Source organism: Corvus kubaryi, unplaced genomic scaffold (genome assembly GCF_017639235.1).
Source record: "Corvus kubaryi isolate FWS band 111438036 unplaced genomic scaffold, C.kubaryi_AGA036_p1.0 37300, whole genome shotgun sequence".
NCBI lineage: Eukaryota > Metazoa > Chordata > Aves > Passeriformes > Corvidae > Corvus > Corvus kubaryi.
In genome coordinates this window covers 18,132,647-18,146,903 of record NW_024581093.1, presented here as the reverse complement: position 1 = coordinate 18,146,903, position 14,257 = coordinate 18,132,647, and the positions used below count along the sequence as shown (strand labels likewise).

The window sequence follows — 14,257 nt, the reverse complement described above, 5'->3', positions numbered from 1 at the left end:
CTAAGTATGGATGGGTTGCCTTCATTGACAGCAACAAATCCCAGGGAATATGCAGTTGAATCCACGATTTGTATTTAAAAAACCAACCAACCAACCAAACCAAACCAAACTTTTAACCAGTTTAACGTTATCCTTTTTCACCACAGGATGATTACAGTGCTGCATGGTACAACTGAGCAAACCTACCATGAAATGGGAAATATCTTTCTAATTTTCAGACACGTTCCCCAAAACAATCATTACCAATTTGCCGGTGCAGGTACAACCTACACACAGTATCACCAAGAGTTACACTTGATGAAGAAGTGCCACAGTGACTCTTTCAAAAGATGAGCTGGATTTCACCACTGGACAGTGGAAGGAACAGAAATTTGTGTTTATTTTATGACTAGACACTTGCTGGTTTGCTACACTACTCTTGCAGCGGCAGGTTGGCTCTACATGAGATGTTTTCTAGACTATCTTCATAAAACAAGTCCCACTTCACACCCCTCTGAGAATGGTTTAGCACCTTTGTGCCTCTGGCTACATTGCAAAGTAATCTATTAAGAGGTAGTCAAAGAAATGCTTTCTTTCACTACCTTAGGGCTAAACTTCAAGCAGTGAAGCTTGTAACTGATCACACGAGGATTTTTAAGAGCAAACAGAAGCCGGAAGGGTCCAGGGATGCTGCTGAGGAGCTCTCCCCTCCTCACCCGCTGCCTTGCAGGCAGAGCAGACCCCTCCCGAGGTTAACACAGGCCTGACCTCCCCGTTTGCCTTTCCTGGCACAGGAAATCTCGGTCTCCGCAGCACCAGCCTCGAGGATGAGAGCAGGACACATTTTAAAGCAAGCTGGACCGCAGCAACAAGAATTTCAACAACCTCTGTAGCATCTGGCACAAACCCAAAGTCTGCCTGCAGCCCTTATCACCCAGAGCTCAGGGGCAGATTTCCTGAGGTAAATGCTGGTTTGGTGATATCAAGGGGAACAGACGCACTCATTGAACATGCCTCCAGGCTGAATTGCTGGATGTATTCCAATATGTACTACATGAAAAAAAAATTAACAGTAAATTCAGAGCAAAGGTTTTTGTAAGGATGCATTCAGTGATTGCAATTGTAGCACTGAATTACAGTCAGTCCTGAATAGTCAAAAGCATGAATATTTTTGGAACAGTTTTAGCTTCCTTCTCCTTCTAATTCCACCTTCAAAAGATTATTAAATGCCTGAAAAAAGCACTAAGAAATTTTATGTGTAAGGAAAAGCACACAAAGAGCCCCAAATCCACAAATGCTACCTGTTTAAGCTCCAAGACCTCATCTACTTAAGATCTTGGGAAAAAAAAACAACTACTTTTTCACTTGCTAAAAACCCAGTATTTTTATTTGCTCTGCTGCTCCCACACAAGTTCTTACTCAGCAGCAAGAAGAATGAACAGTCCTGTATTCCCAATATTCCTGTGGGCAACAGTTCCTGTTGTGTGTAAACAAGGAAGAGGCACCAGAGAACACCATATGTAAAAGCTAATTTGCAAACTTGGATGGCACTCTGGAAAGCTCAGTATAAAAGAAAACCATTGTAAAATACACTTTCGTGTATGTTCAGAGACTAAAACATACATTCAGTAGTGAAAATAACTCTGTACCTATAAGGAAAAGCAAGAATTAAAGATTAAACATGTTTTGGAGAAGTACCAGCACTGTTATTTCTTCTAAGTGAAATCTGGAGAGAAAGGTGCTCTCTTTTGTTATATTTACCTTTAGGTGAATTTTTGAACTTCTAGATCTGACAAACAATTTAAATTACAGTTGGTAGATTTGATGCACAGCACTTCATAGATCAATACCTAATAAAGGGTACATTGTTTAAGCAAAACACTCAAATGCTTAAGTCTGGTGCTGTTAAATCCTAAACAGGGAATTGTGGAGACCCTCGTGTTTGAACTCTAAGCTGTCACACAAGTCCACACAGAGTTAAGAGAATATGCGTTCACTCTTAAAAAGAATTGCACAAGAAAATAACAATTTTTCCCTTGCTTAAGGAAGAGAATCAGGAAATACATCTGACAATCTGACAAAGGCTCTTTGAACAGCCTTCTTTCATGTTGTTTTATAAATATGGGGCCATTTGTTAAAATATCTGACACATCCAAAGAAAGTTTGGTAGTTAATTTATTTAATTCAGTTACAGTGCTTCAAGAGGATGCCACTCATTCTCCACAAAAGCAGAGCCTGACACTCCATGCAGCTACACCTATTATCCATCTCTATTAAATTGTACCAGCCTCAGTGAAATTTGCCTTGTTTGTTCATTTGGAAAGTTTTACCAGAGGTTCTCATGGAATCAGAACTGGTCCACAGTCTTTAGTTCAGCTACATTTCAGTGAGGTTTTATGAAAACATTTTTCTTCAGTGCATACAGACCTGGAAACCCAGGGCAATTTCACCTTCTAGAAAGTTATTTTCAAAGCCAGTAAGTAACAAAGATTTAGGAACTTGCAGACACTGGTAGCAGCTCAACTACCAGAGAATGAGAGGAATGCTTCAGTATCAAAGTTCCCTAGTGGTATTGCACTGCAGCAGTGCAAGGCTCTATTTGTGGTTCCTGTAGTAATCTTCAATAGTTTCTGAGTTGAAGTACACCACAGTGACTGTGATGTCGTCCCTGTACATGCGGGCCAGGTCCTCAGGCAGTGTCAGCATGGCAGCCAGCTTCTCCGGGTCCACCTCGCCGTACTCGTTGCTGCCGATCGCGTGCCGGATCAAATGGGTGGCGATGTTCTGGTCCAGGGAGGCCAGGCCCTTGCTCTTCCTCTGCAGCAACAGGTTGTGCATGTAACCCAAATTAACTGGTTTCTTAAAAGTCAGTGATGGTTTCTGCATGTTGAGCTCTGTAAGGTGTCCAGCAACAAGTTTTACAACCTTCTCATTACTCAGCATCTCCCATAGCCCATCTGAAGCAATAACAAGAAACTTATCCTTGCTCCTTAATTTGTGATACGTTACTTCAGGTTCTGCAGTTAAATAAGGGGGGGTATGGTAGTTTGGAGGAACATACTGATAAATGTTTAGAGCCTCAACATCACAGCTGTTCTCGAGAATGCTGTGTTGCAATTCTTTACTCCATTTTAATTGCACATCTCCAAAAGCTCTGGAGGGCATGAGAATCCCCAGTAACCTGTCATTCACAAATAGGGTTTTCTCCTCAGATCTAGGATGTTCTCTCTTCAATCTTCTAATTTCAAATTCATCATAGGCATTGTGGTCTCGGGTTAGAGGGAGAGTAGACCATGTTCCATCTTCTTCACGAACCCCTAAAACCGCTCTGCAATCACCGGTGTTTGCCACGTGTAGGTGAACACCGTCAATGTGAGCTACACAGGCTGTTGCACCAGAAAAAGCTACTTGCAGGGCAATATTTCTCATCAACTCACTTTCCTGAGGAGCCTGAACTTCCAGTGATATGTCTGAGTCTAACCTTTTGAATGCACAAATCATGGCTTCTTCTAAACTAAACCCCAGCTCAGTGTCCAGGTCCAGCAAGTGCTGCCAGTAAACCCGAAGGTTTTCAAAGTACTGTGAGGTGATTTCCCGGTACTCTACATCGTTGGGATGCTTGTGCCACTGCAGGATGGGCCGCACTGGTTTCATGGCCTCCACGGCCAGCTCGATCTCCTCCAGGCTCTGGCGGGACATGAGGGACACGGCGATGTAGTGCAGCAGCCTCTCGCTCACGGCCTGGGCGCAGGCGGCACCCGCATGGCCGTCGAACACCCCGAACATCATCCCCGCCGTCTGCAGGCACGTGGCCGCGCTCCGCCGGTCCTCCATGGGGCTGTTGGAGGCCAGCTGGTTGCTTTCAAACCTCAGCACGGAATTTGCATTCTTGCCATTCAAATCCAGTGTTTTGTGGGATAATTCACCTGCTCTGAGCATGTCGTTGATTTGTGCTGGAGACAACTGGAAAGAAAAGTGTTCTTCTTCGGTGGAAGTGTGTCGGAATGCTTTGGGTAAGGAGAAGGTATTGTCTAAGCTGCAGCTCCCAGCACGGTAGGGACATGTTTTGGAGAAAACAAGCTTCCATTTGATCTTGTTTCTATTTGGGATACAGATGGAGTACCAACGTCCTTTCCCTTGTAAAACAATGCTGCTTCTGGCTGAGCTTAAAATCCAGGATGATACAGTTCTTGACATCATAAGTCACTCCAAAAATAGAGCACCTTCCTTCAGTAACACGGAATGTCCTTGCAGCCTGGAATATAAATGCAGGAAAGGGAAAATAATTAGAAAGTTCATAAGAAGCTTTCCATGCAGAAATACAAAAGCATGTCTAGAGCTCTCAGAAATATTCAGAACTTTTTTCCAAAGAGATCACTATAGTTGAGGCATCTCAAAAGCGATACAATTTCCATCCCTTAATTATAACCAAGGATATGACTGCTCCTTTTAACTCATCAGAAGAGATAATTTTTACTTTCCAGACAAGTATTTTTCCCTCATTGTAGCAAGACTAAGAAAAAATGGCAACATTACAAGAAATGCTATTGGAAACTGTACAATGAAAAGCCTCATCTTTCAAGTCATGGCACAGAACAAACAGACCCAACGAGATTGAAAGTAGGGACTTAAGTGACAATTAATGCACAGCTCTCACAAAAGCCTGCTAGAGTACAACTCTATTAATAGACTCAAAACTTCAAACCCAAGAGAAGATAAGTACTTAAACCCTGGGGAAAGACTGAAAGATGTGGCCAGTTAATGATTTATGTGCACTACCATGATCCTCACAACTAGAACAAGCCAGTCTACCTTTCCAATTCTGTTACAGTTTATAAGCTCAGCTGTTCTTTTTTTTTTACTTTCAAGGTCTTAACCAACCTTCAGGCAGGCAGGATCTTTTACACAGCTGAAGGCAGATTCTACTGCTGGTAGAATCAGTAACGTTGACAACTTTTACAGGTTCACAATTTGGCTTGTTCATTCGGAGGGCAATTAGAACAAGCAGCAGTGAAGATCTCTGCCGCCAACAGCACTGAAACCTAGGGAACTCCAGCAGCTGAAGCTCTTCAGTTGCCATAGGGGAGGTCCCCACATTGTCTCCTGCATTCAGTAAGCTATTCCAGCTGTGCAATATTGCTAACTACAACCAGATGTTCACTCACAACAGAATTTTGCCCCATGGATTTAAAAATCTCACTGTATGGCAGCACTGCAAGTACAGTTAACTCCCAAAAGATCCCACTAGCAACCACTGAGAACAAGAGAGTCCTCTGAGAGCTTTCAAACACTTTGAGGTGGTCTGTGACACTACTTGCTCAGGCCAAAGACACCACGTGCTGCTACAACACTGGTTTTTTAGCAGGGTGCTTCACAAGAAATAATGAGAAACCAGCCAGATCAGATGCATGCAAATGTTTCCAAGAAACCAGCAGGAAGTAAAAGTGACCGTGAGCTATTCTAAAGAGAAGGCCTACTGCTACAACCCAAGGACTGCTGAAATCCCACTTGGAACCCAAAGCAATGTGTCACAAAACATTTCTGAAGTGTGCTACCCATATTTAACGCAAAAAAGAGCAGACAAGCATTGCAACAGACCCCACCACTATGATTCTGGTGACCTGGTGAGAACAGGCAAAGACACAGCATAATTTTACTGCTGATGTCAGGAGAGCAGATGGAAAAGGCAGTGCCAGTTCACTGTCCAAGGCGTGCCTGCAGTCTCCTGGGACACTGCATCTCCCAACACACAGTGCCTTTTGTTGTGCTACAGAAAGAATGCAACCAAAATAAGAGGAAGACAGCTGACACTGCCAACTCCAGCAACAGCTAAACCCAAAAAGCACCTACAGCACAAGACAAGCCAAGGTTTGGCAACCTTTTTCAGTCCATTCCCCGTCCTTCTTTGTTTTCGTGCCCCGTCAGCAACATCAGATTGAAACAATGATGACTTTCACATACTTATCAAAAAGCCCAATGAAAGAGCGTTTTAAAGAAACCTCCCCCGTTCACACCGCCTGGCTGACAGAGCGAGGCGGTGTGGTTTTCCGCCAGCAGCAGCCACTAACACCAGTTAGCCCTGAGCTCGCCTAAGCACTGACGAGTCCTGGAGCACTTGTAAGCCAGCCCTGCTCACTGCGTTCCCATCCTCAGGGTCCTCCCCAGCCGCAGTGTGCAGACGCTGCTGCCCAGGACGTCCCCGGTAGCGGTGCTAATTAAAGCGGTGTGCTAAAGACCATTACGTAAGAGCCAATTGTTACATAAACTCGCTCCCGCTCCAGCACTGCCTCCCCGGGAACGCGGTGTCCCAGCGAGGCCCGCCTGAGCCCGGCCCGCGCCGTCAAGGCCGCGGCACGGCCCGCAGCTGCCGGAGCGCAGAGCGCGGCAGCACCCGCTTTTCCCAATGAAATTAGCAGATACCCGCTACATTTGGATTTACAGCCCCCCTGAGAGCCCCACAACCCCACATTCCCCTCACTCACTCTCCTGACACTGCCCACACCCATCCCTCACCCCACACACATCCGATCTCTACCCGGCCACCTTCCCACTGCCCCAGCCGCACACACCGATACACAAACCCCCCTCTGCTGCCCAACACCCTGTGCCCCCCACACCCCTGTCCCGCACACCCCCCCTGTGCCCCGCACACACCCACACCGCACCCTGCACACACCCCGTCCCCCCCACAGACACCCACCCTGCCCCGCACAGAGCACGCCCTGTTCCCCGCACACTCACCCCTTACCCCGCACACACCCACCTCACACCAACCCCGACCCCACCGCCGCCGCGGCCCGTGCCCCGCACAACTCCCACCTCCCCGCTCCCGCTGCCTCTTCCGCACACTCGCCGCGCCAGGCCCGGCTCCGCTCCCTGTGTCCCGGCACGGCTCCCCCGGCAGCGGCCGCTGTCTGCCCGCCCCGTACCCCGCCCCGGGCGCACCCACCGGCCAAACAGCCACCTCTCGCACCCGCCGGCCCCGCGCTGTCCCCGGCCGGGCTGAGGGACAGCGCTGACCGACAGCCCCACCGCCCAACCCGCCCCCTGTGCCCCGCCCCAGCTGCCGCGGGTTCCCGTCAGGACACGGCGGGGCGGGCGTGGCCCGGCCCTTCCGCCATGTTCTGCGCGGCGGCTGCGGCTGGGCTGGGCTGGGCTGGGCTGAGCTGAGCTGAGCTGAGCTGCGCTGCGCTGCGCTGGGCTGGGCTGGGCTGGGCTGGGCTGAGCTGAGCTGGGCTGAGCTGGGGGGCCCTGGCCCCCCTCACTCCCCCGTCACCGCCGGCCCTGCCCCGCGGCCGCCGCCCCTCGGGTGCTGAGGGAGCGCCGGGCCCGGCCCCGCGCGGGCCTGGGCAGCGCAATAACGAGAGCGAAACGGAAGCGAGTGACACGTGTTAGGAAGCAAAAGCACCAGCAGGGATTTCTTCCTCATTAATAACAGTGAAACCCACGCTATTCCCTTGAGAGGGGAACCTCGGCTTTTCGTTTCAGTACTCTTCCACACTCTGCAGCACTGAGGGCACCGGCTGATGAGGCTCAAAATCGCAAAGCTCTTAAGTAATTAATTCGCCATATAAATTATGGAGAAGAAAAGGGCTCATTTTGCTGACTCCCCGGTTTTTTGGTTTCATATGACTGCTTGTCTTGGTTGAAATTTCCACTGAGCGATTCTAAGCCCGGTAACGAGGGGAAGGAATGGGCCCAAAGTGCATGGCGGTTAATCAGTAGTTACTGCTGTTAACGCAGTGGTTACTAAGTAGTCCTTGCTTTAAAACCCCTAACAATCATTTATTCAAAAACAGAGGCTCAAAAGTCACAAGGGGCTTTGATATTGTCAGTGCATTTTTTAATTCGCCTGGCTTCTTGTACTGAAGGATTTTTTAGTTAAATAATGTGGTGCAAGTATCCTAGATGAGATAAGAGTGTTCCCAGGTTATCTCATTGTGGAAAGATGCAGATCATCTTCAATGACTCTGAGCTTTCACTTGTTTCTTGTTTTTATTAAAACAATGAAATGTAGCTTCATGTTGCGTGGAAGAGTAAACAAAAAAATAGGTCATCTTAAGGAAAATTTTCAAACAGTATTTTAGCACACACAAAAAAACCTTAAGTTTGAAATAATTTTTTTAACTGCCTGACAAATCTGCTGAACTGAAAGAGGACACCCACAGCAGCCCTTACCTGCATCTCCCTGCTCTGTGCAGTGCTCAGATACACCAAGAGCAGTTTCTGGATCTCCGCAGGGAATGGGCACAGCCCGAGGCTGCCAGAGCTCCAGAAGCATTTGGACAGCGCTGCCAGGGATGCCCAGGTTGGGATTGTTGGGGTGTCTGTGCAGGGACAGGAGCTGGATTCAATCACCCCTGTAGGTCCCTTCCGACTCAGGATATTCCATGATTCAATGATTCTTCCTTTGGACCTACCAATTTTCAGCTTTTGTAACATTTACAAAACTGATAAAGCCTCCTACAGCAGCCTGAAAATGAACCTGACTGCTCTGAGTTTCCTGTGCTCCCACCATGATTAAATGCTTCTCTTCAGCTGAAAGCTGTAACTTATTGCTCACATGTTCATGCAGTAATTTCAGAAATTCATATGCATAAGCTGAAGTGGCTTAGGAACCATGTAAATGAAGGTGAAACAATTAACAGTCCTGCAGGAGAAGATGTCCCTTTCACTCCATGTTTTCTAAAAACAAGAAGGAATACCATATTGAAGGTAGTTGACAGGGCTGGATATTAAGTTGAATTGAGATTTAGATTCTACTTTGGACTGTTTGATTATGCTGATGAACTAAAGTGATTTATAATTAAAGGAAAAAATAATAGAAATGCTACTTGCTGATGTGATCTGAGAAAAGAAATAGTATTACTCAAGCTTGCAGTATTTTTGCTTTTAGGAATATCTAATAAAAATGGCAAATTTCTGTAGCAACATTGCTTGGTTGCCATAGTGCTCTATGTTCTTAATTTGCATTGAAAAAATTAGAACTCGGGTTTCTTTAAATAAAACTCAGATTTGGTATTGACTTTGCTGATTATAGATGAGCAAAGTTTAGGCCAGTGCCAGAAGAAAATCCTTACCTGGATTTATTAGAAAATGAGTCTAATTCCAGATATTGTATTAAGATAAGGTTAAAATGTAGCAAATCCTATATTTAGATTTTTTCAGGGAGCAATTTCATCTGCTGACTTGTACAGTCAGCAGCTCTGGTTTTCTTTGGAAATACGTTCTTGTACTCATTTCTGTGTTCTTATGTAGGCCAGACTGCACTATTTGGGGTTTCCTTCTTTCCCATGGAATGTTATTTTTCCCCCTTGCTTGTTCGTTTGGACAACTAGCTGTGGCTACTTTGGTGCAATTTAAACATCTTCTGCTTCCAGAGGCTGCAAAGAGCTGCCCCTCATCCCCACTGCCTTCACAGCAGGTGCTAGCATGGATTACTTTCCATGACCTCGTTGATATTCGTGAAAAGTCTGGGACTCCTGATGCTTTGTAAACATTTCTTGTTTGGGGACACACAAAGATCAGAACCACCAGATATCCCTAAGAAAGCAAATCATAAATTGGACTAATGTTTCTGATAAATAGCTAATCCTTTTGTCAAAAAGCTGACCAGTAGCAAAAAGTTTGAATCTAAAGAAAAGTAGTAAACTACTACTAAAAGTAGTTTCCTAGTTTTCAGAAGTTTTTCTGCAACAGAGACTCAGCCTAGCGATACAGATTGGAAAACAACCATAGATCCAAAGCCTTTGGAAACTTGTGAATGGCCAACATGCAAAGGAAGGTGGGTCCTTTGAATGAATTGTCTCTCTGGCCCATCTTAGTGAACACAGACTGAGCTTTGTGCTTTTTGCACAATAAGCTCAACAGTCTAAAAACCAGCTTCTGGAGAGGAAACACGGCACCAGCCCACAAAATACCCTCCTGCTGAGTGCCATTAAGAATGGATGTATCTGCCTGTGAATAGTGACATTTCATCTGCTGTGTGTGGCATTTTGGATTTTCACAAAAGGCAAATTGGCACCACAGATGCAGAAATCTCTTATTATAAACAAACAAAACCCACAAATAAATGAAGAAATGAAGGAGGCTCTAGGTCTGTTAGAGCAATTGCATTTTCTAGTTTGGTTACAGCTGTTTCCAGTCTGATCTTCCTAAGTAATCTAAACCAAACCCTCAAATGCTAGAAAAGAAGGCAAGCTGCAAGAAACATTGATGAACAGAGGTAAACACCATGCACAATTGTAGGAAAGGTGCCATTCCAACTCTCCAGCTGCATTTAGCCTCTCCTGTTGCAGCAGAGGCTGAGTGGCATCTGGAGTTGCAGGGGTTAACCTGAAGACCCAGTTTAAGTCAATGTAATGACACCAGTGCAAAGGTCTTTCCAGCTGCTGTAATGCAATCTGAACTTCACATGGATCGTTTTTATTGGATGTTGCTTACAAATTGGTTTAAGTTAAACTGAAACAAATGTTCATTAAGGTTCTGTGCCACTGTAAGAGTAAATTTACATTTCTTGGGGCAGTGTTCAAGTACAGGAAAGTCTTGTGGCTTGGGAAGAAGTGCTCATGTGTAAAAAAGTGATTATATTCCTTTCCTCTCTCTTCCTCCTCCAGCAGACAAACAGGGTGAGCTGGCTCCTAAATTGCTGTATTTAATATTCCACTATGTTGATATGAAATGAAATGATTTGCATTACTATGTTGCTGTTCACAACCTGGAGTAAGGTGCTGAAATTTTACTAAATTTCAAATGTGGTGCAAGTAGCAGCATAAATGGGACATCAGAGGAATGAAAGTTCCCCGCCTTACAGCTGTGCAAGTTGGGAATAGTTCCGTGCAAGTCAGTCAGGTTCCCTCATCTGCTGTGCTTTCCTCAGGGTAAATGAGAAAAAGTGTGAGCTCCCCTCTCCACCAGGCAGAGTAGAGACAGTGGTCTGATGCTCGATGCTGTTACTAAATGGTCACTTCTGCATGCAGAGGAATTCAGAGAGGAAAACAGCTACACTGAGCTATGAGATAACATCCCATTTTCCTCAGGCTTATCTCTGTTTTTCTCCTGAAATGCTCTCTTTTTTATCTTTCTGACCCTTGAACCCTGCCAAAAGCACCATCTGGTGCTGATGTACATTGCAAAACTTTTCCCCTGATGCTTATATGTGGATTAATTTATACTCATCATGAAATGTATCATTATAAATCTGCTACATCATAGCAACTCTATGATGGAAACTGCCTAAAAATCTTTCTGCTTGCAAGAGTTGGGGGAAAACCCCTAAGCTGAACTGTAACCACAGCTATTAACATTTAAAAGCTAAAGTTAAGAGAGTGTGCAGTTCAGCAAGCAGAGGATAGCCCTGCTCAGCAGTGAAATGAGGAACAAAAAACTGTAACTAGTTTATCGAGTTTCTTTTGTCAGACCGATTTTTATCTGAGAAAGGAGTTTCAATGACTACATACATAAAGCCAGCAAGGGGTTGTCAATTGCAATCACTCATCTCTTTAAAAATTATTATTGTCAGAGTTAAATTCTGTCATCTGTTGTATTTTGACTAAATGGGCCTGTCATAGGTTAGCAAGCATAGTCCCGGAAGGGACGTCCTTGCTAAGGGGTGCTTACAGCTTCCTCTGGGACCTGACAGAACCTATCAGCTGGCCAGTTTGAATATGGACAATTCTCTAAGCCACTTAAAGTTGTGACTGCCCCTGTGATCCACATTTAAGAATAGGCAAACTCCCCCTCCAAGCTCTCTCTCGTTTCCGGCGCTGGGACAGGTGGCTGCAGGGCCCGAGCAGGGCCCAGTGGGCCCGGCCAGGCCCTGCTTGGGCCGGGCCGGGCCGGGCCACGGCCATCCTGAAGCCATGGACCTGTTCCAGCCATGGAACCCCCCCCACTGCCTTGCCGTGGGCAGCCGGAGCGGCTCGGCTCTCCCCCTCTCCACTCTGATAAGAAAAATTCAACATTCCAGCTGCAAAGCTGCAAGGCCGAGATGAGATTAACCCTTTTAATGCTGTGAAGAGCTGAAAACCTGAGGGAAGAGAGAGAGGAGATGCTTAAAGCTGAAATTCTGTTGTGAAGCTATGATATATCAGAGTACCCATTGTAATTTCATGAAGATATGGGGGGTGGAGTGTTCAACTCGTGAGCAGAAGCACCTGCGCTGAGATAGGCAGATGCTGACGCAGCTGTAATTTCATGAGAAGTTTGGACAGGGAGAGATGAACCAGATGAGGACTTTTGCTCCAAACGGGAAAGGAGAAAACCTCAGTCCCTAGAGATGCTCCCAGAGATAGTCCTAAAGATGAAGATGATGAAGACCCTTTGCTCCCAGGGAAGGAGAAGGGCCTCTGTTTTTGTTTCTGAACGGCTCAACCTTAAAATTGTACCCCAAAAAACTTCAAGAGTGGACCCTCGAAAGCAGTTGCGGGAAAAGCTGCAAGTCGGGGGAAGGGACTCACACGCAGGCAGAGAGACTCCTCTTCCTAAATGGACTGAACAATATTTGGAAGTGGGCGGCTCTCTCGTTGTGATAATGTTTTCATAGCACGAGCAAGAAGAGACTTCTCTTTCTAAATGGACTGAACAAGGTTATTATGGAAGTGGTAAACAGACTGAACATCTTAAGGGTTGTCTTTTCACATTGTCAGTGGGAGAAGGGAGGAAGGTGGGGGGAGGAGGAGAGTTCTGAAGATGGTATAATTTTTTTTTTCTTCTTTTAGGTCTGCTAATAAACTTCTTTATATTCTTTCAAGTTTGGTGCCTGTTTTGCATTTCTCCTAATTCTTATCTCACAGCAGATAAACAGTAATGAGTATTTTGGACCAAACCACTACAGGGCCTTAAAAATTATTTTAAGGATTGTGGCAAGAAATGGGAGGAACACCACTAGGTGGCATTTTTAATCCAGCCTTTACAGCTGTGCCAGTTCAGTCGCTGTCCTAAACGTGAAGCCTCTGTTCTCTCAGTCAGGACAGCTCTAATCCCAGGAGAAGGTAAGTGAATTCTTGCTGGAATAATTACAGTCAACTCCCATTTTTCCTTCAACACAATTGGTTGTTGTTGGATAAGGATAGCTCATGTTTTAGAATCATTCAATCTCAAAATAAATGAAGTGCATTAAATAGGTTTTTATACAATACAATATTTGTGGGTTTTTATTGTCTGATCAGGGTCTCAAGAAACAAAAAAGAATATGCAAGTCTTCCTTTTATATTTTACTTCACCGTGGTAAAAAATTAGATCATGTTCTTCCCTCCAAAAACTGAAAAAAAACCCCCAACCCAAACAATCAAGAACCCCTGTAAGTAAAACCAAATTTATTTCTGAAGGAAGGTACAGTTCAGTTTCTCCCTGGAACTGAACACCTCAGGGTAACGCAGCATTTAAAGCTCTTTGCAATAGCTAAGCTTTTACAAGAACCTCGTAAGCTAAACATTATCCTTCTGTGGTTCATGACTAAACCACCCTCAAAGAAGCTTAAGCACTGTGTACAAGGTCACAGAATGAACACATTCTGGGCATAAATAAACTTTTTTTTAGATTGAGGGGTTGTAGCTGGGGAAAACTGGACAAAGTTTCAATGCACAAGCCCTCTACCTACTGCAAGAGACAGGGAGCAGAAACCTACTCCTATGCTTAAAATGAGAGGGAAACACTGAAAATGCTGATTTTGACCTGCTCTGTGAACACCTGTACTAATATTAATGCAGCAGTACTGGGATAGCTTGACTGTGCAACATATGGTAAATAAGATTGTTTATATTTTAATCAGGAAAGTATTTTAAATTTGCCCCTAATAATTTTTTTTTTTGGCTATCAAAATGTAAGGTTTTTCGAAAGACTTTTTTACATTTTAGAATGCATCTCAATGTAAATTTTAACAGGGACATAAGGTTCATGATAATAATTTAACTCTGGGCAAGAAGTCATTCCAGGTATCCAGTAGATCAGAACTTAAGTGAAAGGATTAAGCTGAAACAGAAACTGTTAATCCCAAAAGATGGTAAGAACTGTGATATAGACCAAAAAGAGGTGTCAGAAATAATTTCTAGAGTTTAAAAACATGCCCACAAACTTGTGAGGGATAACTCTTACCTGTACTTAGATCATTCCACTATAGCTTAGTCAAGGTTTTAGAGCACTGAAGGTAAAAAAATCAAAGCATTCCTCAGTCCAAAAGAGATGCATCAGTTGAAAACATCAAACATCATTTCTGTTAATGTGCTGTAAGTAGGGAGAGGTGGGTCTTCTTAAAATAAAAGCTGAAGATATGCACATA

At 44.8% G+C, this 14,257-nt stretch overlaps 1 protein-coding gene across 2 annotated transcripts; it reads right to left on the bottom strand.

Moving 5' to 3' along the window:
* Positions 1 to 2,136: 2,136 nt before the first annotated feature.
* Positions 2,137 to 7,039, bottom strand: PDP2 (pyruvate dehyrogenase phosphatase catalytic subunit 2). 2 transcript variants are annotated; one of them, XM_042027655.1, is made up of 2 exons: positions 6,929 to 7,039; positions 2,137 to 4,234 (listed from the first exon to the last, which is right to left on the bottom strand). In XM_042027655.1, exon 2 carries the CDS (start codon positions 4,177 to 4,179, stop codon positions 2,575 to 2,577), a length of 1,605 nt encoding a protein of 534 aa, XP_041883589.1. In that variant the 5' UTR covers positions 4,180 to 4,234; positions 6,929 to 7,039; the 3' UTR covers positions 2,137 to 2,574. The 2 variants fall into 2 exon arrangements, with proteins under 2 accessions (XP_041883589.1, XP_041883590.1); XM_042027656.1 differs by lacking the exon at positions 6,929 to 7,039 and adding an exon at positions 6,799 to 6,905.
* Between the last annotated feature and the right edge of the window lie 7,218 nt (positions 7,040 to 14,257).

Bases quoted from the DNA above. Each gene is read 5' to 3' on its own strand.
- PDP2 (XM_042027655.1), bottom strand. From the start codon at position 4,179: ATGATGTCAAGAACTGTATCATCCTGGATTTTAAGCTCAGCCAGAAGC.